The following is a 21,884-nucleotide window of genomic DNA, read 5'->3' on the forward strand; positions in this document are numbered from 1 at the left end:
CGTGTTGTCTGACTTTTGAAAGTTCCTTTTCTTCCTGTTGTTGTCACTCAGCTTGTTAGTCCTGCTGCAGCTGCCAACCTGGATCCCAGGCCATGGCAGGATGTCAGCACTCACCCATCAAGCGAGCGAGTGTATGTGACACTTGCGTCCTACTTTGTTGACTTTCTTCACCTGGCACCACTTCTCTCCGTGCGTGGAGAGACGTATGCATGAGTAGCCCCTGGTTGGCTAGCTGCAGGGCCGTTACCTTCTTTCCTCCCTGTACGACAGCATATCCTGTCCTGTGCACGTTTGAGTTTAGGTCACAGATCTGTTAACTTTCTATATGTCATGCCTGTAGGCACCAGGTGTCTGCTTTATATTTTTATTTCGCTTTGAGGAAGTGTGCTGAAGACCAGAGTAGGCAGTTCAAAGCTGAAGCTGTTCAAACAGTCTTCCAGAACTTTTACGTTGATGACTGTCTCAAGTCTGTCGCTACGGAGGAGGCAGCTATATCAATGTGTCAAGATCTAATGAAAATCTGTGCCAACGGAGGCTTCCGTCTCAACAAATGGGTGAGCAACTGAAGGAAGGTGCTTGACTCCATCCCAAAGTCTGAACTGGCAGCAGAAATGAAAACCCTGGACCTGGATCATGGCAAACTTCCACTCAAGAGGGCCCTTGGTCTCAATTGGTGTGTTGAGTCAGACACATTCAGATTTAAGATCAACATCAAAGATCGCCCATTCACAAGAAGAGGACTTCTTTCTGTCATTGGATCAGTGTATGACCCATTAGGCATTTTGGCACCAGTGGTTTTGCCAGCCAAGATTATCCTGCAGGAATTGTGCAGATTGAAGATTGGGTGGGATGACGACTTACCTGAGCACATAAAGAGGCGGTGGACTGACTGGTTAACCAGCCTTCCTGCTTTGAAACACTTCTCAGTTGCAAGATGTTTCAAGCCCAAAGATTTTGGAAATGATGTATTTGCACAACTACATCACTTTGCAGACACAAGTGAGGATGCATATGGCTCAGTCAGCTACCTACTCATGCGTAACACGAGCAATGAGACACAATGTGCATTTATGATGGGCAAGTCCAGAGTGGCGCCTCTCAGGCCTCCTACCATACCCCGTCTGGAATTGACTGCTGCTACAGTAGCCAGTAGGATGGATAGTGTCCTGAGAAGAGAGCTACAACTGAACCTTGCAGAATCAGTTTTTTGGACAGACAGTACGGTGGTGCTCCAGTATCTCCGGAATGAGACCACGCGTTTTCGTACGTTTGTGGCAAACAGAGTTGCAGCTATCCTGAAAGGCTCTGATGTGGAACAGTGGAAACACATCAGCACAGACAAGAATCCTGCTGACTGCGCCTCAAGAGGGCAAAGAGTAGGTGAATTTATGAAGAACAGAACGTGGGTGTCTGGGCCAGATTTTCTTCGCAGTCCAGTAGAGTTTTGGCCTAACACTCCACTGAATTATTCAGAAATCACTTCTGGTGATCCTGAGATCAAGAGAGCCACAGTAAACAAGATAGAGGTGGAAGAAAATGTTGCTCCATTCAAGAGACTGATAAACTACTTCTCATCATGGATGAAGTTGAAAAGAGCAGTGGCGTGGTTCCTGAAACCTAAAGCCTTACTTTGGAGTCTCTGTCAAAAACATAAAGAGCTATGTGTAACCAGTGTGGAGAATAGCTTAGACAATGATCGACAGCTGATGCAAAGTCAGACTGACAGTTTCAGGACAAGCTTTAAGCCTACACAAATTTCAGTAGAAGACCTGAATCAAGCAGAGCTTGACATAATCAGATTTTGTCAAAAGGAGAAATTCTCAGAAGAGGTTTGAGCTCTACACAAGGGACAAAGTGTGAAGCGCAGTAGCCACTTACACAAACTGAACCCTGTACTACAGGAAGTTCTGTTGAGAGTTGGTGGAAAACTGAGCTGGGCAGCTATGCCGGAAATCGCTAAGCAGCCTATTATCTTGTTTAGAGACATTTCCGATTTAATCCTGGGCATGGAGGGCGCAATCACATGCTCTCTGAATTGCGACAGACATTTTGGATCCCAAGTGCCAACACAGCCATTAGAAAGATCATCGCAAAGTGTGTGACATGTTGTCGCTTGCATGGGAGAGTTGGGAAACAACTGATGGCTGATCTTCCACAAGAGCGAGTGTTGCCAGATGATCCACCCTTCACCCGGGTTGGTGTAGACTACCTTGTCCCATTCGAAGTAAGACGTGGAAGACCGTCTTAAAAAGATACGGTGTTCTTCATCTACCCGACTGCAACCTGGAAATATTAAATATTTAGGTATCAATATCTCTCCTAAGCTTGCAGAATTAACTAAATTAAACCACATCCCACTTTTAAAGACAGTAGAAGGCGATCTGGCTAGATGGAAATCTCTACCCATATCACTCATGGGAAGGGTCGCTGCTATAAAAATGATGGTCTTGCCAAAAATAAACTATTTATTTTCAATGATCCCAAGTAAGCCATCACAAGACTGGTTCAGATCTCTAGACTCGTATATTTCTAAATTCCTTTGGAAAGATAAACCCCCACGTATCAGCTTAAAAACATTACAAAGGACCAAGGATAAAGGAGGATTAGATCTGCCTAACAGGCTTCAGTTCATCTCTAGATGGTTAAAACACACCTTCTTAGATGAACCCTGGATAGATGTAGAACAGGCACTATGTAATAATCTAGAAATTTCAGACCTACCATTTATCAGCTCAAACATCAAACAACATGAATGCTTTAAAAGCATCAACATCAGCTCTTCCCAGGAGGGTGGCACGGTTGCCCCCCTGGTGGTCCTCCTTGGGTCCTCATATTCTGGGGCCTGGATCTCCTCCATACCTGCTTCATGCCTGGGGGACGGGGCTATGGCTCCCCACACTCCCTAGCAGATCGTTACATGGAGAAACCTTTTGCATACAAGCGTGCTGATCCACACAGGTGTACACACAGGTGTACACACGGGTGTTCACAGACACAAACTACACCTTTCTTGGCTGCTGCCTCAAAGCACATTGTGCGCTGTCGATCTTGCGTGCTGCACAATAACATGTAATATTTAGTATCTACTGTTATCTACTGTTAGCTAGTTTATTGTGATGGTGCTGTATTTATTATGTTGCTGTTTTTTGTTTGTTTGTTTTCTCTTCTGTTTTTTCTTATCTCCATACAGGTGATCCAGGTGTTTTGTTTGTTTGTTTGTTTTTTCTTCCCCCCTTTCTCACCATCTTTTCTCCCCTCTATTTTTCTTTCTTTCCCCCTCTTTCTTTCATTCTTCCTCCCTGTCCTCCCCCAGTCATGTCTGTCCCATCTGTAACAACCGAAAATAAAATAAAATAAATGCATAATTATAATAAAGGTCAATCAAATGGACCAATATGGCCATGATGATCCACTTGGTAAAGTAAAGCCGCTTGGCATCTTTCTTGGCCTTCAGACAATGCCCTTGCCACCCATTCAAATACTGTTGGCATCGCTCTTTTAAGTCTGGGAATAAGAATTCTTCTTCTTCTTCTTCTTATTATTATTATTATTATATGCACAGTGGAGCTGTTATATAATATTTTGCTCAGTTTATTCACTCAGGTGTTCATGTGTGTCATTCACTTTCACCTGAAGTAGTAGCATCAAAGTATAGTGCTGTAAACAACTACACAACTGATGACTATTTGATGCTGCACACTAACTAGCACACTGTGTGTGAGCTCATTATCAACATGATAGCATATGGAACACACACAAATGAGTCGGGTCTTCTCTCGGTCAGCAGGATCCGTCTGACCAGTCTGTAAATTCTCCAAGGATGCTCTTCTGGAGCCCCGAGTGGGGAGTGGTGTGTGTGAGACCACAGAGGTGCACTGTGAGCGATGAGCACAGCAACAGGGAGCTGCAGCCTCAGCACAGCTTAGCAATAGTCAGGATTCATCATCCAGGACAGCGCTTGAACAGTGGAGGTGCTGGTCTGCATGTACAGACATGCAAGCCTGTTTATGAGCAACCACCAGCTGCTCTGTCAGCTTCTGTGAGAGACACAGGACCGGACCAAATGAATGCAACACTGCATTCTGCTCACCATCTGTCCAGAGCTGCCTTGTTACTGCTGCAGACAATGAACATCTGCTGCGATCACCATTTCATCTGGACTGAAAACATTTACTCATCGGCCACTTTACTGGGTTCAACTGCACATTAATGCAAATATGTAATCAGCTAATTCAGCGCATTTAGGCAGGCAGACATGGTCATGGTGACCGTGAAGTTCACACTGAGCGTCAGAATGTTCAGTGACTCTGAACATGGCGGCTTGTTGGCTCCAGACTGGCTGATCTGAACATTCCAGAAACTGATGATCTACTGGGATTTTCCCACATAAACATCTCTAGAGTTTACAGAGAGCTGTCCGAGAAACTAAATTATTACTAGTACTACTAATAATAAATACATAAATAAAAATATATGATTGAATACACTGAACACACTGAGCTAGCCCCAGCCCAAACTGACCCTGAACTTCAAACTGATGAAGAGTCCAGCTGCAGCCTCGGTTTCTACCTGTTTGTTTTCTGAAGTAGAATCTGGCATCGTTGTATTTTTACTCAGTTGTATATAGCACTTGTATTCTATTTTTATCTTATTGCATATTTTATTCTATTTTATTCTACTGTATATAGTATTTTATTTTATTCTGTACAGTTGTGTACTGTATTTATTATTTTATTTTATTCTAATTTTTGCTTCATAACTTTTGCACTGTCCACTTCCTGCTGTGACAAAACAAATTTCCCACGTGTGGGACTAATAAAGGTTATCTTATCACTGTGGCGATCACAAGTGTCTTTGTGCTGGTTTCATCTTTGCTCCTGTCTGTCAGCTGTGTGTTCATACCTGAATACTAAGAGAAAGGTCGCTTGCGTCTTCATTGCAACAGGAACTTGCGTTGGTGTGCGGGACTGTAGCCTGAGCTGTAACTGGGAATTTTGAGATCGTTTTATAGAGAAGCACCAAAGTAATGTAATGAGCAGTGTAATGAAATACTTAATTACTCCCAGGAAAAAGTAACATACGCTGCTTAGCAATGGCGGTGACTGTCACAGCGAGCCAGTGAGAACCCAACAGACTCAATAACAGAATCAATAAAGGATCGAATCAATAAGCGATACCAGTAATAGAATCAGAATCACAGAATCCAACTCCCATTCCAGGTCAGACCACATTTGGTGAATGAAACATGAAAGTATGGATCCATCCTGGCTTGTATCAGCAGTTCAGGTGTAATCCTGTGGATCTGACACTGTGGGCCCCTTAGCACCAACTGAGCATCGTTTAAATGTCACAGCCTACCTGAGTATTGTTGCTGACCATGTCCATCACTTTATGAAAACAATTACCATCTTCAGATGGCACTCACTGCAGATCTCAGTCCAACAGAGCACCTTTGGCATGTGCAGCTGACACACTGACTGTAACTGTGTAACGCTGTCATGTCAGTATGGACCAAAACCTCTGAGGAACGTTTCCAACACTTCCAATCTGTGCTGTGAAATAAAGAGGGTCCAATAACAGTCCGAGCAAAGTGTACCTAAAAATATGTCCAGTCAGTGTACATCAGAAAAGCATACTAATAAAGATTTTGTTGTTCTTTCATGAAACTGTCCGAAGGGTGTTACAAAAGTTATTGTTTAACTAAAAGAAAAGACCAAAGCAGACACACAACAGAAATAAAACTGTAGAGATGAATTCTTTTTGTCCCCAGACTGGAGAGATGCTTCAGGTCCCACCTGGCCTTTCTAACCTCCACATCTCTATGAGACGAGCTCCTGGGATGCTGACTGTACAACGAGGCACACAGTGACGCTGGCACATCACAGCACTGAAGGCCGAGCAGTCGTACCAGAAGTCACTGAAGAAAAACACGAACGGCACGAATCGTGGAGGCCGATGAAACGATCCAGTTCACCCTACATCGTGACATCATCACACTTCAGGCTGACACGGTCGCTGAAGTTCATCCAAACAAATGAGTGCTCAGCCTCAGCTCAGCCCTGGAGATGTTCCCAAAGGAAATATGACATCAAACAGTGAAATCCCACACGAGGATTTAATTTTAAAAGAATAATTAGCAACTGCCCTCGAAGGAATCACATGATCTCGTCCCAAAATGAAGGCCGGCTGAAGCGTTAAAAAAACAAAAAAGGTGGATTGAAAGTTGTTTCCAAAAGCGACTGTTCATTTTATTTCTTATAATAAATATAGACTCTTACAGGTCAACAATCACACTGAATTATTATCATACATACAAGGACGACAATCCTCAGTAAAGATGGGAGCGCACTGATTGGCACCGGCGAAAGCAGCCACTGTTACCTCTTCCACCAATCAGGTGCTGGCGTGCAGCGACTTCAGGACCGGCGTTTGCCTTAGTCCTGAAACAACCATCCCACATGCTGGAAAACCAGATATTCCATAGTGTTGTGTAACAAAGTTAATTTTTGGAAATAAAATCACGGCAGTTGTTTTGTTTTTTTGCAGCAGCACCTCCCACAGCCACTGGGATCAATGGTTCCAACTCTGGGCCCAGTAAGTTTATGGTGTGTGTCTCTTTTTGATGGAGAAAGGCGGTGGAATAAAGGTATACGGTGACATCTCAGTGACAGGATATGAAGGAGTCTGTTTGATGACATTAAGTTTAGTTACAAATCTATTGGGCTGATTCCCACATAATTGTTTCCCATATTGATAAAAAGGCATCATTTATCTTTTAAAAGCCAACAATGGCAGGGCTACATCAAACAGAAAAGCACAGCCTACAGGCTGCAAAAAGGACTTAGGATGAATGTTGCTGGTAGTCTACTGCCCCCAAGTGTGAGCCTGAGGAACGGTCAGGAATAACTGACTGAGCAAAGCCAATAGATGGAGAAGCAGCTCGAGCTTTCAGCAACACTACTCCACAGTGTTTTCGTAGCAAAGTCCAGCCCCCACATGTCCACCTGTGTGTGTCCCATCCTCCCAGCCTCAGAGCCTATGTGGTGAAGTATGGTCTCCCTGACTGTGAGTGTTTAGTGCACATCAAAGAGTCTTAGAGGATCTGCTCCGTGCTCGAGGCGGAGATATCCAATAGTCTCCAGGCAGCGTATGGGTTGAGCTCTTCCTGGTCTCGGCAGAGAGCCCACACGTACATCATCCTGAGGACTTTTTCCTGGAGGAAAAATGACAGATGAGCGCACTTCACTTTAAATTCAAACAAAACAAATAACACTAATGATACGTTCGTAAGCGACTGATTGAACCACGACACAAACATCTGTTTTGCTGCTGGCTTGATCGAATACACAGAGTCTCCTGTGGTTCAAAGGGTAGGGGCTCCTGAGACAGCCTGTGCAGATAGCTTCTTGGCATTTTCACTTTCAGTCAACATCCAGACGTCGCATTAAAAAGTTTGAAAGATGAAAGACATGGAAACAGAGAGACGCTGAGTCCAGGAGCCATAAATGGTCGAGTGTGTCATTTAATGCTCAGACATTAGAGCTCAGCTTATAAACTCCAGAGGAACAGTATATCACCCATTAATCCTTTGGCAGAAGCCTTGTATCCTGAACACTGGGCATCTGCCAGCTGCACGGTACTGAATGGATACTTTGACCTCGCTTCCAACCACACGCGTCCCCGAGCTGTCCTCGGGGGCTGATTTACAGCCCATAAAGCTTTCTAGGTCTGGGTCTAAATAAACAAAGGCCTTGTCCAAACAGCTGAATATGACTCCACCGTCTCGTTACATTCACTTAATGATCAATTTAAAAGATCTCACACATGTGTGAGTGTGACAATATGCCAGCTAAAGCTCTGTAATACTTCATGATCAACCAACAACTGTGTGTGTGTGTGTGTGTCTCTGTGAGACTTACAGGATCTCCTTCCACCACTTCTCCTTTGGTGTTTCGGATCACCATGACTAACTGAGCCTGGAAAGTGATAATCAGCACTGGACCCTGGTCCATCATCTTACCCATGGCCAGCTGGAGAACAACATGCATGAATATTTACTGAACAGAATTCAAGGATTTCCCTGTCATCAGGTGAAACATTTACAAATATAAAAGTCTAATCAGTGATCAGACTCGTTACAGCTCCTGTCAGCACACTTATGAACTGCAAACTAATGAAGTGTTGCTATTTTTAAACCTGAGAATGCAAAGAAGAGCCAGTAGTCTGAGTATCAGCCTGCAGAGTCTCGTCTTACGCAACTTACATCAATATTGTCAATGTCCAGAATCTTGGAGTGGAACTGAAGCCCCATGGCCTTGGCTTGCTGGATTGGATGTGCCAGCTGGCTGTACGTCTGCAAACCCAGTGAAGGAGAAAATGGAGATCACATAATGACAAAGACACTTCATGAAAAACTAGCCACCTGCAGATAATCAAGGCACAGCAGTGCCATGGAGCTGTCAGTCTACTTATTTAAACAGGCAGAGCCAGTGTGTGCAAAAGGACATACCGCTTCATAGCACCAGTCCTTGAGAACCTCCAGCTCCCCTTGAATCATCGCCTGTGTGGAAAAAAGGCTTAAAATGGTCGTCTAGACTTGTTTTATGAAGGCAGTACACAGTCGTACAGAGTATTCTCCTCCTGACACACAACTGAAGTATTTTGCAGAGGTACACTTTAAATGACAGTTTAAAGATAAAAAAAAAACAAGTACTTGAGTGACATCTGCTGAGATTAGTGTTACCTCCAGTATGTTGGGGATGATGTCCCGCTCACACTGCTTGAGAAAGGAGTCTTTGTCAAAGGACGGGTCCACCTTCAAAATCTCTGTCAGTACTTCAGACATCTCAGTCTTTGAAAACAGCCCACCTTTATGCACATGGATGAGCAGGACAAAGATTTTTAAAAGATTCATCAAGTATATGATAAACAGCGATATAACCTCCAATAATATAAAGACTTCTATCTTTACATAAGTCAATCCTCTTCCGCTTATCCAGAGGCGATCAGATGTCTGAATCACCTCAACCGGGTCCTTTGGATGTGGAGGTAGGGCTGTTTGATATAACGATATATATCATATGACGATATGAAAATGTCTATCGTTTCATATCGTTTACTTCGTGCTGTCGCAAAATAAACTGTTTACGGCAATATGCATTCACCGTTTTGATGGTCACTGTAGAATTAGTTTCTTAAAGTTCTCTTTCTCTTATATTTGATGTAACCACACTACGGACGGACAAGCGACTGCTTTTATGCGTTGACGGTAAAACCATCGCGTTGCTCCACCGTCCGCTTGTTTATTTTCCACATAAACCTTTCATAATAAAGCTGAAGATCCTGTTGAGATTTTTCAAAATAAACTGAATCACGTGAAAGAGTATGCAGAGTGTTTACGGACGAGAAGCTAAAAAGAGCCGTCAGGTGCTAAAAAATAAACCTTAGAACACGCCGTGTAATAAATACTCACAAAGAAAATTGCGCCTGTTTCAACTTATGTCTAAAAATCGGTCAAAACACTCGACTCCAGCTACACGACGCCCACCTGAAAACACTTCACGCAAGTCGAGCTGCCCGAGATTCACAGAATTTACAGAAAATGTAAAATGTTTGTGAAATATATCGTTGTGGGACGATAGATGTCTTATATCACGATATGAGATTTTGGTCATATCGCACAGCCCTGTGTGGAGGAGCCGTACTCCTTATGAACGACTCCACTTTTCACCTGAGGAGTGGGCACTCCACCCTGTCCCGGCTGAGGACCATGGCCTCAGACTTGGAGGTGTTAAAAAAAAATCACTTGTCTCTATTGGTGGACCAGTACCACATATGTTACTAAAAACATCTTGACTAGACATCATATCAAGGTCCACAAATACAAATTAATACATGTAACATTTCTGTATTTCAAAGCACCGACAGCACATGTGAGAGTTCCCAGAGCTGCCTCACCTATGATGTCAGTCATCTTGTCAGTGACGGCACGGGACGCTCTGATAAACGCGTTGTCACTCTCATCATATTTCATCTTCATCTCAAAGAACCCTGTGATTATTAAAAAATCAGTTTGTCAGAGGTTTCCTACGTAGTTTGGATACAATGTAATCTGATTTCCAGGCCTGGATAAGTTTAGGAAAGCAGTACAAATATTTGTCTTCTAAATACTTTCTAACAATAAGTACATTATACAAGCAGCATGTTTGTTTATAGCATTTTGAGTCAAAACATTTACAAATGTGTCAGAAAATGTGGGCGGCGGAGAGCGTCACCTCATAGAAAGCAGGGCAAGAAAAGCGCGAAACCAATCAGAGCCCGTGTCTGTTAAAGACTCATCATGCATCCCAAACTGGAATGAAAGACTTTTATGGCAGCAGTTTGCCAGCAATGTTATTTTATCAAACACAGAAGTGAGTGATCAGCATTTTTACTGCTTAGTTTAAAAACGCTGATGGTGCCCAAATAGCTATGAAAAAAACTACATGATTACTTTGTGTAACGTCCCAACTGAAAGGCCATTTTTCACACGTCCAAACATTATTAATCATTAACAGCGTTTCCCTAACTAATGCACATAAAATTAACCGAGTGTAGCTACATCTTCCATCACCTGGCTCTTTCAGAAAATGCTTATTAATAGATGCTAATAAACTGCAGGGTCAGTAACGCCATCACCGGCCAGACACAAAAGTACGCCAGCTTTATTACTTGGGGTCAACAGTGATGTCATCACAGCTTTAGAAGATCCAGCAGCAGCATCACATTTAAGACAACAGACATATCATTGGTCCTCTCAATCTATAATTACACTGGGACAGTTAACCAGGTAACGTCTGAGTGCTTGACTAAAACAAAGAGTCAGTATGTGTAACATGAAGGGGGGGTTATTCCTTACTGTTAAAGACCACGTTGTTGTCTTTGAAGTCCTTCCACTGCTGGTACCATTTTGAGTCTTTGTGGAGCACCACGCCCATAGCTTCCCTAAAGTGATGATATAAATATATACAGTGATATAAAATGTGATAAATAAGCACATTACAGCCAGATCAACAAACCAAATAGAAATGAAACACTTGAAATGATAATGAGGTGGAGGAAATGGCACACAACTGTTACACTCCTCCTCTTGAAACAAACATCAGGCAACAGTTTGTTTATGTGTGAAAACTGTCATTTGATGGTGTTAGGCTGACGATACAAAAACCTGCTGAAGAAATAATATTAATGTCAGTTTCTTGGTATCTGATCAGATGTGAGTCCCAGCTCTCGCTGCTTTTAGCTTTGGGTCAGTTTCGATTCTTATATCTTTATTAATATTGGCCCGATCGATCCAAATATCGATCTGTGAAGCTGAGGGGCATTTCCCTTCTTAGCATCAGGCAAACAGAGGGTCCTCACGTACTCGTTGGCCTCAAAGACCCTGCTTTCATCCGCTGCCCCCTTGGAGGAGAATTCAGTCCTCTTTCTGAGTCTGGTGGGAGGCCGATAAGGGCCAGTGTGACCCAAGTCACCGATCTCTTTCTTCACACTCTCCATTCCCTAAAAACAGAAAATCTGTCAGTGACACAAATTATTTCTAATAGTTAGTAAATAATGACCTCGTCTTTAATAAAAGCTCTGAGAATAAACATGTTTATGCGTCATACATGCTGTATAAGAGAAATAAAAGGTGAATCATATTTAACTTGTACTGTGACTGCATACCTGAGATATTGCTTTAAATGCGCCCGTCTTCCCCAGCATCTCTCCACTCTTGGAGACAGTCTCAGCAGATGTCTTTGCTGTTTTGGCAGCTTCTTCCATTCCTTCTTTGATTTTCTTCCCAAATTCTGTCCGGCTGACCTCTTCCAGTCCCTTACAAACATACAGAATCGTACCAGCTTCAGCAGCATGCCTATAACAATCAGAGTTTATACGTGTAAGCTACTTGTCATATTTACCTCTTTGACCGTCTCTGAAATGTTTCCCAACTTCTTCCTGAGAACCTCGGACGTCTTCACTGTTTCAGACTCTATATTTTTCTGGGAAAAGACAAGAAGAGCATTTCCCAGAGTTTTCAGACCTGCTACTAGTTTAAGTGACAGAAGTTCAGCGTGTGGCCAGATACTTACATATTTCCTCCGAGCTTGCTTCAGTGCCTCTGACTCCTCGAGTTTTTTGGCCTCTTCTCGAAACTTTTTGATGTTTTCTTTCATTTCCTTGTTCTTGTTTAGCTCCTGTTTGAGGTTATCCAAAAACTCTCCCAGGAAACCTCTTCGTCCACCACCCCGCTCTCCTGACAAATACCTTACTTGAAGAAGGGCTGACTGAGGCACCTTGAAGACACACAAAAACCCCACCAGGTTAGGATGAATGCAAATATAGAGTTCGTATTTCTCAAATGTATTTCTTGTACCAGAGTCCTAAAAATGTAAACCTGACCAACAGTTGATTTTTAGAGAGACAAGAAATCCCACCATCTATATCTATCTAGATACAGTGTGCTAGACTTGGGCTAAAAGAGGAAAATTACCAAGCATTTGTATTAAAGTTTCAGCAAAGCCTTTCAGAAACTATACAAACACAGGTTAACTCTAAACTACAAGCTGCAGTACGGACTTTCCTGAATAAACTGTGACATTTTAGCATTTTAAAGTACCCCAAGTATCTTTCTGTGTTAATACTAATGATTATATATGCCAATATAAACCAACAGTACACTATATGGCAAAGGCAGACATAATCAGGGTCAAGTATGGCAGTAGGACTTCTTATTCCAGGTGTTGTTACCTGTGGAGAGTGTGTGAGGAGCCCACGTATCGTGTAGACATGGGGTCTGTTGGAAAGCAGCAGGTAAGAGGAAGGGAATGCCACCAAACCCCTTCTTACACATATCTGGACAAAGAAACACAAAGTCAAACTTCAGCAGACACTCGAGGCTGAAATAAACTCTTGAACTGAACGTGACGGTAAATCACGAAGCTTTGGTGTTTTTACAGGAAACTTCTTTATCAGAACGCTTCAAGTGAAGCAGCAGCAAACAAGCTAACGATAGAAATAAACAGTTTTCCAGAAACAATGTTAGGAGCTTTTGGACTTTTCACTGATAAATTCCAACATTTTATATGCTCCCAACTCCAAGAGCTCAGACACCGGCTGCTTATCCCTCTATTCAAACGGCTAACTCGGCTAGCTTACAGCACGTTTAGCAGAGAAGTTAAACGAAATTGAGATATTTGCCGTTTCGGGTAAAATAGGCCGTTGAATAAATGTCGTTTCAGTTCGTTCCCTTATCGTTTCGTGGTGTTTTTACGTGGATATTTTACACACATGGCCCCAAACACTCACCTGATAACACTGACATAAGGGGGTCGCCATCTTGAATGTCGTGCTTGTGACCTTCTTCGTCCACGAGGGGGCTGGACTACAGCTCATTGTAATAGCCAACGAGAGCTCAAGAGGATAGTTCCACCGCCCCCAACGTTTTCAGCCTCATATTTACGAGATCAACCCTGCAGTCTCTGCTCACTGTTTGGCTTATTTAGCTCAAATGTTATGAAACGTACGATCAGTGCACGCATTTCAAATATTGAGGTTTATTTTATCAAAACACCTTACAGAACAAAAGCAATGACAGGAAGCATGATAGGACAAAAAATAAAAAATTAAAAGTTGGTCTCTAAAAAATTTAAACAGAAGGAAAAACAAACACTTTGACTATCGACATGTTACTAAAGCCCATTTCAGACATGCATTTAGTTTTACTTTTGTAACAGCATCCGAACGTGCTGGCTTCATGTCTGAATAATGACTTCTTAAAACTCAAAGCAATAACAGCACAAGCTAATGTTTGAGTTATGTCTCCTGAGCTCACTGTAGAACCCCCTAAAGGAGAATAACATGAACATTAACAGCCTCACATCTCAACTTCATTTCTGATCTGCAGTAAGATCTCTCAGACTGAGTGGTGCTCTGACACATGGTGATCAGTCTAATAGTCCTCATAGCTTCATTCAAAGTCAAGCTTACCCATGTCTGAGTGATTTTAACATGTGACACATATCCCATGTCTGAAAAGGGCAAAAATAAAGAGTTTCACTGTTACATTTATCTAACACAGTACACTGGGTGAAGGGGCAGTTCAGGAGTACAGAGTGAGATCATGAACTAAAATAAATGTCAGATGCAACACGGACACACAGGTTATGCATTCCTGTCAATCCTAACATCAATTTCTCTTCCATTCAGGCGATAGCCGTTCATGGTCCGGCAGGCGCGCTCGGCAGTTTCGGGATTGTCAAAGCGAACCACACCGCAGCCCTTGGACTTCCCATTCTCCATCTTAATATCAGCATACTGGACCATTCCTAAAGGAGGATGAACACAGATGTCCAAAATGACTAAAAATGCTGATTAACAGTGCTGATTTCATTTGATTTGATTTTAGTCTTACCGCATGCGTTGAAGGTATCCTTCAGCATCTTCCAGGTGAAGTCAAAAGGCAGCTGAAAGACAAAAATATCCCCAAATTAATTTAAAGTACAGACATACTTCTCCAGTGAATACGCCAAGCTAAACTGTGGATAAACACTTACATTCCTGACAAAGATCTGACATCCCTTCCTGACATTGCTTCCCCCGGCTCCAGGACCTCCAGCCCCAGCTCCTCCAAAGGAATTGCCGCCAAATCCACGCTCCAAGTCACCAGAACGGTCGAACTGACCACCAACCCCTCCAGATCCCATCCGGTCAATTCCAGAGCTCATGCGGTCAAGGCCGCCAGATGGAAAACGGTCAAGTCCTCCGGCAGAGCCCATGCGGTCGAAGTTGCTCGCCATTCTGTCAATCCCGGTGTTGCCCATGCGATCCATTCCCATTGGAGAGCCAAAGTCCATGCCGCCGCCGCCACCACCACCACCCCCCATGCGGTCCAAGCTAGATGGGCCCAAGCGGTCAAATCCAGATGGGCCGAGGCGATCCATACCTGAACTCATACGATCCAGACCAGGTCCGAGCCTGTCCATACTGGGTCCCAGCCGATCCATCCCAGAGCCCATTCGGTCAAACCCGGAACCCATCCTATCTAGATCAGACACGCGATCCATCCTGTCCATCCCCATCCGATCCATTCCTCCCATGCGGTCCATGTTGGTTCCCATGCGGTCCATTCCAGAGCCCATGCGGTCCATTCCCAGCGAGCTTCCTATAAAAGTGAGCAAACAGAAGAGAGAGAAAAATGCATGAGTGGAAGTAAGTATCAGTGTGGCTTTCAAACAGAATCCTGTAAATACTAACCCATTCCTCTTTCAAAGGAGTCTCCAAAATTATTGCGAGACATTCCCATTTCATTTCGCCCAAATTCCCTGTCAAAAGCACCACCAATCCCACGGTCCATCTCTGACAATGCAAGAGATGAAACCATTAGACATCCAGCAAAACGTGAAACTGTTCCACGCTTGCTCTGGAGTGCTGAGTGGGTTTTCAACACTTGCTTACCATTCATCCTGCCCATCCCTGAAGAACCAAAGCGGTCCATGTTCATTCCTCCAAAGTTGTCCATTCCTATAAACACAGAAGACATAACATTAACATTACAGAAGGCACTTTATTTTGGAAAGACCACATGTAGGTAGACTGTAGAGGTTTTACTACATACCACCTCCTCCTCCCATCCGGCCTCCCATGTTGGCGAAGCCCATTCCTTCCATACCTACAGAGACAGAGTGACAATGAGCCTTTCATTCCACTGCTGTCTTTTAGTCAGTGGATTAAAATTAAATTAATGTGTTTAGTTTTAAGAATCTGCAGTTGGGTACCTCCAGGACCCATGTTGCCCATCCCTGCACCACCACCTCGGTTGAGCTGAGTAGCATCAATCGGTTGGCCCCCAGGTCCGAGTCCCAAACCAATACCACTCAGGCCACCTGGTTCAGAGACAACAGGTTAGGTTTGAAGATTGTGTGTACACACACACACACACACAGTCAGTAGCATAAATACAGCTGACACTTTCAGGGGAAGCAGTAAACCAATGTCGACCTCCATGAAACAGAAAGGTCACATGACCCCAGGCGCTGCTGGGAAACCACGGACATGAAGCATGAGCAGACAGTAGAGGAGATGGGCGATGTCAAGAAATTTTGGGATATAATTTAACACAGTTACTGGGTTTCTCTCTCCCCAGTTTAACAAAAACTATGGTAGCATGGACCAAAGTGGTCTTCAATGCAGCAAGAGAACTCAAGTGAGTGAGACAAAACTAAATATTTCATCTAATTTAACAAAATTAATCATAAAAATCCGGACTTTAATCGACATGAATATTTTAACTCTCAAAACCTTCTTTTATACTAGAACAAGGCTCGATGTATACTTACGGGGAAGGGCAGCTGCTCTGTCCGGTGGTCCAAAATCTTTAGGAAGAGATTTCTCATCCTGTAAAAAAGGTAAAGTCATTCTAACCATACTCATCATCGTCATGCCATAGAGCTCTAATGTACAGTAAAGGCAACATACCAGTTTGACGTGCATCGTCCTGTTAAACAGGAGCTGTCCATTGAACATTGCTTTGAAACCATTAAGGAAAACATGTGCACACACACCTTGAAACCAATAATGAAGATTCAATGGCTACCATAGAAATGCTGAATTTTTCAAAAGGATACAGACAGCCTGGACTGCTTCGATGGGCATATCAAATGTTACGGTGCCCATGCCTCGACTTTTCCCGTCCTTGTCCTCCAGAATGTCCGCCCTCACCACCATGCCCGCCATGCTGAACACCTCCTTCAGCTTCTTCCAGCCCACTTTGTAGTCAAGCTGTAGGTACAAGAAACAGTTTCAGACAGCTAATTAGACAAGACTAAAGTTACAATAAATGCAAATTATTATTCTTGCAGGATTAGTTTTGATTTCTCTCTTTTATAAAAATAAATAAATAAAAATCATGCAAGTAAAAATCTAATTTCTTGGCCTCTTTAATAAGACAAAGTTCCATATATTCAGTATTCGTATACAGACTGAAAAACTGATAAATCAGTAAGGCTTACATTAGCCACAAAGACAGTGCTGCCAATTCTGCCAGCCTGGAGACCATGGATGATCTCATTGGGGATGTTCGGGTTATTCAAGAGGCTCGGAGGAATGTTGACCATGGGACCATTTGGTCCAGGACCCATACGATCCATTCCGCCCATTCCACCCATTCCTCCCATTCCCCCCATGCCACCCATTCCGCCGTGACCTCCTGGAGGGCCTCCACCTTGGGCCTTGTTGATCTCCCGCTGGCAAATCACACCATCAGGGTCCTTACAAAGAAGCACAAAATAATGAGTCGGCCAAATCCACAAGTACAGCTTTTGTCTGTTCAGTGCGTCTGACAGCTTCCCCCTCTGGGACCTACTTCTTTCACTTTGAGGGGCCGACCATTGAGGTTGTGCTTGTTGACCTTCTCCACCGCTTTCTTCATCAACTCTTCCGTCCTGAACTCAACAACACTGACAAAAACACATTTCCAGTGAGAATTTAAGTGTCTAAAACACTGGTGCATGTCTCACGTGCAGTTTGTACTATTTGCTTTTGACGATAAGTTAAAGTCTACTTACGCACAACCCTTTGTTGATTGAAGTCATTGGAACAGGTCGAATCAAAGGGAAGAGAAAATATTTCAAATTAGTTAAAGTGATTGTAACACTGGACATATTTTGACATGTCAAAATAAACAATCTCATGCAATTAAAAGTTCATCACCATACACAAGCCTACAGCCTTGGTCACATCTGTGCTTCCAAAATAACACTACATTGTTAAGATCTTTTTAAGCCAAGCCAGTAACACAATACAGGCAAATATATTCAATATAGAGTTTTTCCCCCAACACCCTAAAGGCAGACAGTGACAGAGGATTCCCAACTACTAAGATATTAGAGTTTTCCAGCAGTTCTATGGAATGAGTTTTATTTATCAACCATCTAGCAGCCTTGCTACGACCTCTTGCAGACTACGACCCATTAGATCATAAGGAGCAAATCCCACAACCACAGGGACATTATCAGCTACTGCAATCCCACAGGATTGGCTACAAAGGAGCTGAAGTCCTGTTATAAGATCATCAACCCTTCGATGGCCTCGAGTCAATGCCACAGACAACTTCAAATGAAACATGCCTCCGGCACGTCACCGTGTCACACACACTCCACCAGGTTTGTATCTGAACAATTCCCAACATAGTAAATAAGGAAACCAAAGCTGACAAACACAGGTTTGTCTAGGCTTATTCGTGTGTTTTATTTGTATGTATTTGCACTTACCCTGGATTTGCCTTCTGCGTCCATTAAGTGTTCCACGTACGTTACCTCACCCACTACAAATCAGATTCCAGAGACGACACACACCAAGGGGAGAGAAGCCGAGAGAACAATGGGGGTTTAGAGCAGAAACAAGTAGGGCGGCCGGTGACAGTGAGCTCAGACAGCCAGTCCTGAGCCTTCCCCCAGCACCTCATTCAGCACAATCTGGTACAGGTCTACAAAAAGCAAGCTTGGACTTTTTTTCCCTCTTTCTTTAATTAATTGAGACTTCTTAGCCCGTCCTTGTTAGAATTCTCCCGAAACACCAAACGCAGTAGACTGAGGACAACAACTTTTGGACTGGCCAACAGCCTTTCAAGTTGGATATGATGCCGCAAACACCACCTCTTCTACCTGAAGATAATTGACCAAATAATTTCAAGTTGGCAAAGCCTCCTTAATACCTCAGCCACTTTCATGTCAAACCTCAGCAAACTTTGTCAACGGTTTTAACCCTCAGTCCATCAGCTGAGCCTAGCTGAGCTAGAAACCTACCCATAATCGTAATGAAGAAAAACTTTTGGATGAGAAGCTTCTCTAACTGCCAACCTGATCATGGACTGGACCTGATCCTGAAATGCACGATCGTAATTTGGATTCAGCGTCGACCACAGCCACGCCTTTGTTCCAGGTCATGTCTGCTCAACAAATGGACATTGATGACCAAACCTCTAGAGACAAGGACAGTGCATAAGAAGCTGCTTCGTTTTGTAGACCTGTACCCCAAATAAATCCGCAGCACAAAGCTGTGCTTGGTACAACATGAAGATCTGCCGAGAAAAACATTTGCTTGTCAAGGTCACACCTAAAAAAGAAAATGCAATTTAACTCCACAGTCAGTTGTCATGAAACAAATACTACTTGGACCTTCTGAAAAAGCATTGTACCCTTCTTAACACATGCTCAAATAGGTGCCAGTTAAATGCATTACTCCATAGCTACACAACATTTTTAACACTTTAATTGACTTTTAAATAATCCTTACTCACATCCAAATTACATATTAAATATTACATTTCTCCAAACGTTTGACCACAAGTTAATAAATCTTAAGTGTGTAAGTTTTACTGTTAATTACAAATTTCAACTGAAAGCAACCTTTTCCGTGTTTCTGGACCAAAAAAATCACTATACTGTAACAAAGAACTGTATTTTTTAATGCATTTCTTGGGGGAGGAACCACATCATTATCCCATTCATGATCACAAGCCATTGGACTTTCGAGTTAGTGGACTTCCTTTGCACATTTACGACCTCCACTTCACAGAAACTCAAGATTTTAGTAATCTTAATGGAGACTGAAAATTCAAACATCCAGGTTCACCACGCTTGTACACGTCTGCAGCGACTCCTTAGCTGACAGACAGATTAAAAAAAGGGGACCTTGTCCACAACCTTTGTTCCAAGTGACTCCAGCATGGTCTCAGACAACACTGTACAACTCCCCAGAGCTCTTCAAAACTGCAGTGGTCAAACAAAATGACCCTGCATCCTGATTTGATCTTTTATCATGTCAAAAATGTGACACGAGTCAATCCCTAATCCTGATACCTTACCTTTCTCTTTCATCAGATCTTTCAGGGCTTGCCACTTCACATCATATGGGATGTTGCTGACGAAAACGCGGTATCTCTTGTTTGCGTTTCCATAGGGCTCATAGCGACCACCTCCACCTCTCTTCTGAGGCCTTTCCTTCCTGCTGGCATTGGCCTCATTCTTGCCTTTTCCATTCATTTCCCTGCAAAATGTTCACAAAACTTTCTAAACATACTTTAAAAAGCTTTTAAAAGACTTGCCAAACTCACATTTCCCATTTTTGCTTCGTTACGATCCATCTATCTTACTTTAAAATATTTCGTTATATTGTATTTTAGTTTAATTAGCTATAGTTTATGTATTTATGCCAATTGTTATGTTTGTTGTGTTTAACTTCTTATAACTACTGTAACAAAACATTTTCCAAAATCTGGGGGAACAGAAAGATACCTCATGTCAGTGGTTCCCAAAGTAGGGAGTGCCCCCTGGGGGGGGGGGGGGGGGGGGGGGGGGGGGGGGTCTGTTATTTGGTAGGTGGTAGTTTATTTTATTGCAACCTGTAATTTATTGCAGTTTACTTTTGTTTGTTTATTTGTTTACAGAAGGTTTCCTTGTAAAACAAAGGAGAGCCTAGCAAATAAAGTTTGGAAACCACTGCCTCCGGAAAAGTGAATTTCAATGCTAAATGCTAATGCTAACTGCAGACACAGGCATCATTTACACACAGACACACAACTAGCAGGTTGACTAGCAGCCTGCTATCTGCAATCCAGCCGCATGGCTAGGCCTCTCCTTGGATAAAGCGGGCCTGTGCTATATTAAACTGCTTTAAGTAATGCCAAAAAGCAGCAACAGCGACCGGCTATAAAGTTAAATATGTCCACTTTCTGTTGCAACAAAGAAATAGCTACATGTACTTCTAATCCTATCATACATCCAGTAATATATAACGCAGGGTTGCATTCGGTAAATAGACGGGCCCCAAATACAAGCCGCTTAAGCTAGACAAACACGTACAGAACTTATTTAAAGCACACCGGGGCTGCTAGTCTACCATTAATTGCATCTTTTTAAAAAATATAATTAAAGAGACGCCGCTGTATACAAATTTATCGCTGTGTAAGAAAACAAATTAGGCCAACTAGCTAATAAGCCGCAACAAAGGAACCTCGATGAATGGACTTACCCCTGCTGCGAAGTCGGCTGCTGCTGCGGCGGCGTCGACAGCTGCTGCTGGCCTGCTTGCTCTGTGGTAGTTTCTGCCTGCTCGTTAGACATTTTCTTACGCAAATTAGTGCTTATAAAAGGAAACTGTACTAGAAAATTTGATATTAGTGATTCTTGCGCTTCTAAAGAGAAACTCAAAAGCACATATACTGAATTCGTACAGCACCCCTCACTGCTACGCCAACGGAGGAAAATGGCGGAAAGAAGGAGGAGGCATGAGTTTAAACGAGAGGTTCTTCTTCTTCTTTATATTATTTATCGGCGGTTGGCAAACAGCAAAATGGTACATTACCGCCACCATCCGGTGAGGAGTGTGGACCGAAATGTAAAAAAATTAAATAAAATCGTCCCAAACAAATTAGTCTGCCTTAAAAACCAAAATATGGCCTGATAACTTTCACTTATCGAGTTCTTACGAAATAAATCAACCAAGTCCAGTTTCAGTTTCATATCACCAAAATGATCGATCAATTGTCTTCATTCAATGAAAGGGTCTACTTCCGGTATTTTCTTTTAAAACTAAGGACATCGCGGCACGTACATTGATTTTCAGAATAATGTGCAAGCGTACATAAAGTTTGATGAACGGTAAAATAAGTAGCAAAGGTTTATATGTTTTCAAAGAAACGTGACAAACAGGTCCTTCATGTTTGAAGCGTTACTATTTTTATAATGGCATCCCAGTTTTATGCTCTGCAATTATTTTAAAAATGTGCTGGGCATGGTTTGAAGAATTTGTATTCTATTGCAATGATTTTATTGGTATTTTTAACCTCTACTGTCGTTTACATT

At 42.8% G+C, this 21,884-nt stretch overlaps 2 protein-coding genes across 2 annotated transcripts; both read right to left on the reverse strand.

Moving 5' to 3' along the window:
• Nucleotides 1–6,116: 6,116 nt before the first annotated feature.
• timm44 (translocase of inner mitochondrial membrane 44 homolog (yeast)) lies at nucleotides 6,117–13,392 on the reverse strand. Its single transcript, XM_063466339.1, has 13 exons — nucleotides 13,330–13,392; nucleotides 12,772–12,876; nucleotides 12,114–12,317; nucleotides 11,943–12,023; nucleotides 11,707–11,856; nucleotides 11,405–11,541; nucleotides 10,898–10,983; nucleotides 9,958–10,050; nucleotides 8,744–8,868; nucleotides 8,510–8,560; nucleotides 8,264–8,353; nucleotides 7,920–8,030; nucleotides 6,117–7,213 (listed from the first exon to the last, which is right to left on the reverse strand). Exons 1-13 carry the CDS (start codon nucleotides 13,357–13,359, stop codon nucleotides 7,094–7,096), a joined length of 1,383 nt encoding a protein of 460 aa, XP_063322409.1. The 5' UTR covers nucleotides 13,360–13,392; the 3' UTR covers nucleotides 6,117–7,093.
• Nucleotides 13,393–13,555: 163 nt separating this feature from the next.
• Nucleotides 13,556–21,281, reverse strand: hnrnpm (heterogeneous nuclear ribonucleoprotein M). The gene is made up of 16 exons (XM_063466278.1): nucleotides 21,052–21,281; nucleotides 19,886–20,067; nucleotides 18,291–18,343; nucleotides 17,586–17,593; nucleotides 17,384–17,477; nucleotides 17,031–17,288; nucleotides 16,647–16,800; nucleotides 16,498–16,547; nucleotides 16,359–16,416; nucleotides 15,798–15,905; nucleotides 15,638–15,691; nucleotides 15,478–15,543; nucleotides 15,277–15,378; nucleotides 14,577–15,184; nucleotides 14,435–14,486; nucleotides 13,556–14,348 (listed from the first exon to the last, which is right to left on the reverse strand). Exons 1-16 carry the CDS (start codon nucleotides 21,141–21,143, stop codon nucleotides 14,185–14,187), a joined length of 2,103 nt encoding a protein of 700 aa, XP_063322348.1. The 5' UTR covers nucleotides 21,144–21,281; the 3' UTR covers nucleotides 13,556–14,184.
• Between the last annotated feature and the right edge of the window lie 603 nt (nucleotides 21,282–21,884).

Source organism: Pelmatolapia mariae, linkage group LG23, assembly GCF_036321145.2.
Source record: "Pelmatolapia mariae isolate MD_Pm_ZW linkage group LG23, Pm_UMD_F_2, whole genome shotgun sequence".
Lineage (NCBI taxonomy): Eukaryota > Metazoa > Chordata > Actinopteri > Cichliformes > Cichlidae > Pelmatolapia > Pelmatolapia mariae.

What these genes read in the sequence shown, in the direction of transcription:
- timm44 (XM_063466339.1), bottom strand. Translation starts at nt 13,359, where the DNA reads ATGGCGACCCCCTTATGTCAGTGTTATCAG. An exon ending in CATTTAAAGCAATATCTCAG is followed by an intron (nt 11,542 to 11,706) that starts GTATGCAGTCAC and finishes TTCTGTTTTTAG; the next exon opens with GGAATGGAGAGTGTGAAGAA. An exon ending in AGGACTGGTGCTATGAAGCG is followed by an intron (nt 8,354 to 8,509) that starts GTATGTCCTTTT and finishes CTGGGTTTGCAG; the next exon opens with ACGTACAGCCAGCTGGCACA.
- hnrnpm (XM_063466278.1), bottom strand. Translation starts at nt 21,143, where the DNA reads ATGTCTAACGAGCAGGCAGAAACTACCACAGAGCAAGCAGGCCAGCAG. An exon ending in CAGCCGACTTCGCAGCAGGG is followed by an intron (nt 20,068 to 21,051) that starts GTAAGTCCATTC and finishes AACATTTTGCAG; the next exon opens with GGAAATGAATGGAAAAGGCA. An exon ending in AGATCTGATGAAAGAGAAAG is followed by an intron (nt 18,344 to 19,885) that starts GTAAGGTATCAG and finishes TCTGATTTGTAG; the next exon opens with TGGGTGAGGTAACGTACGTG.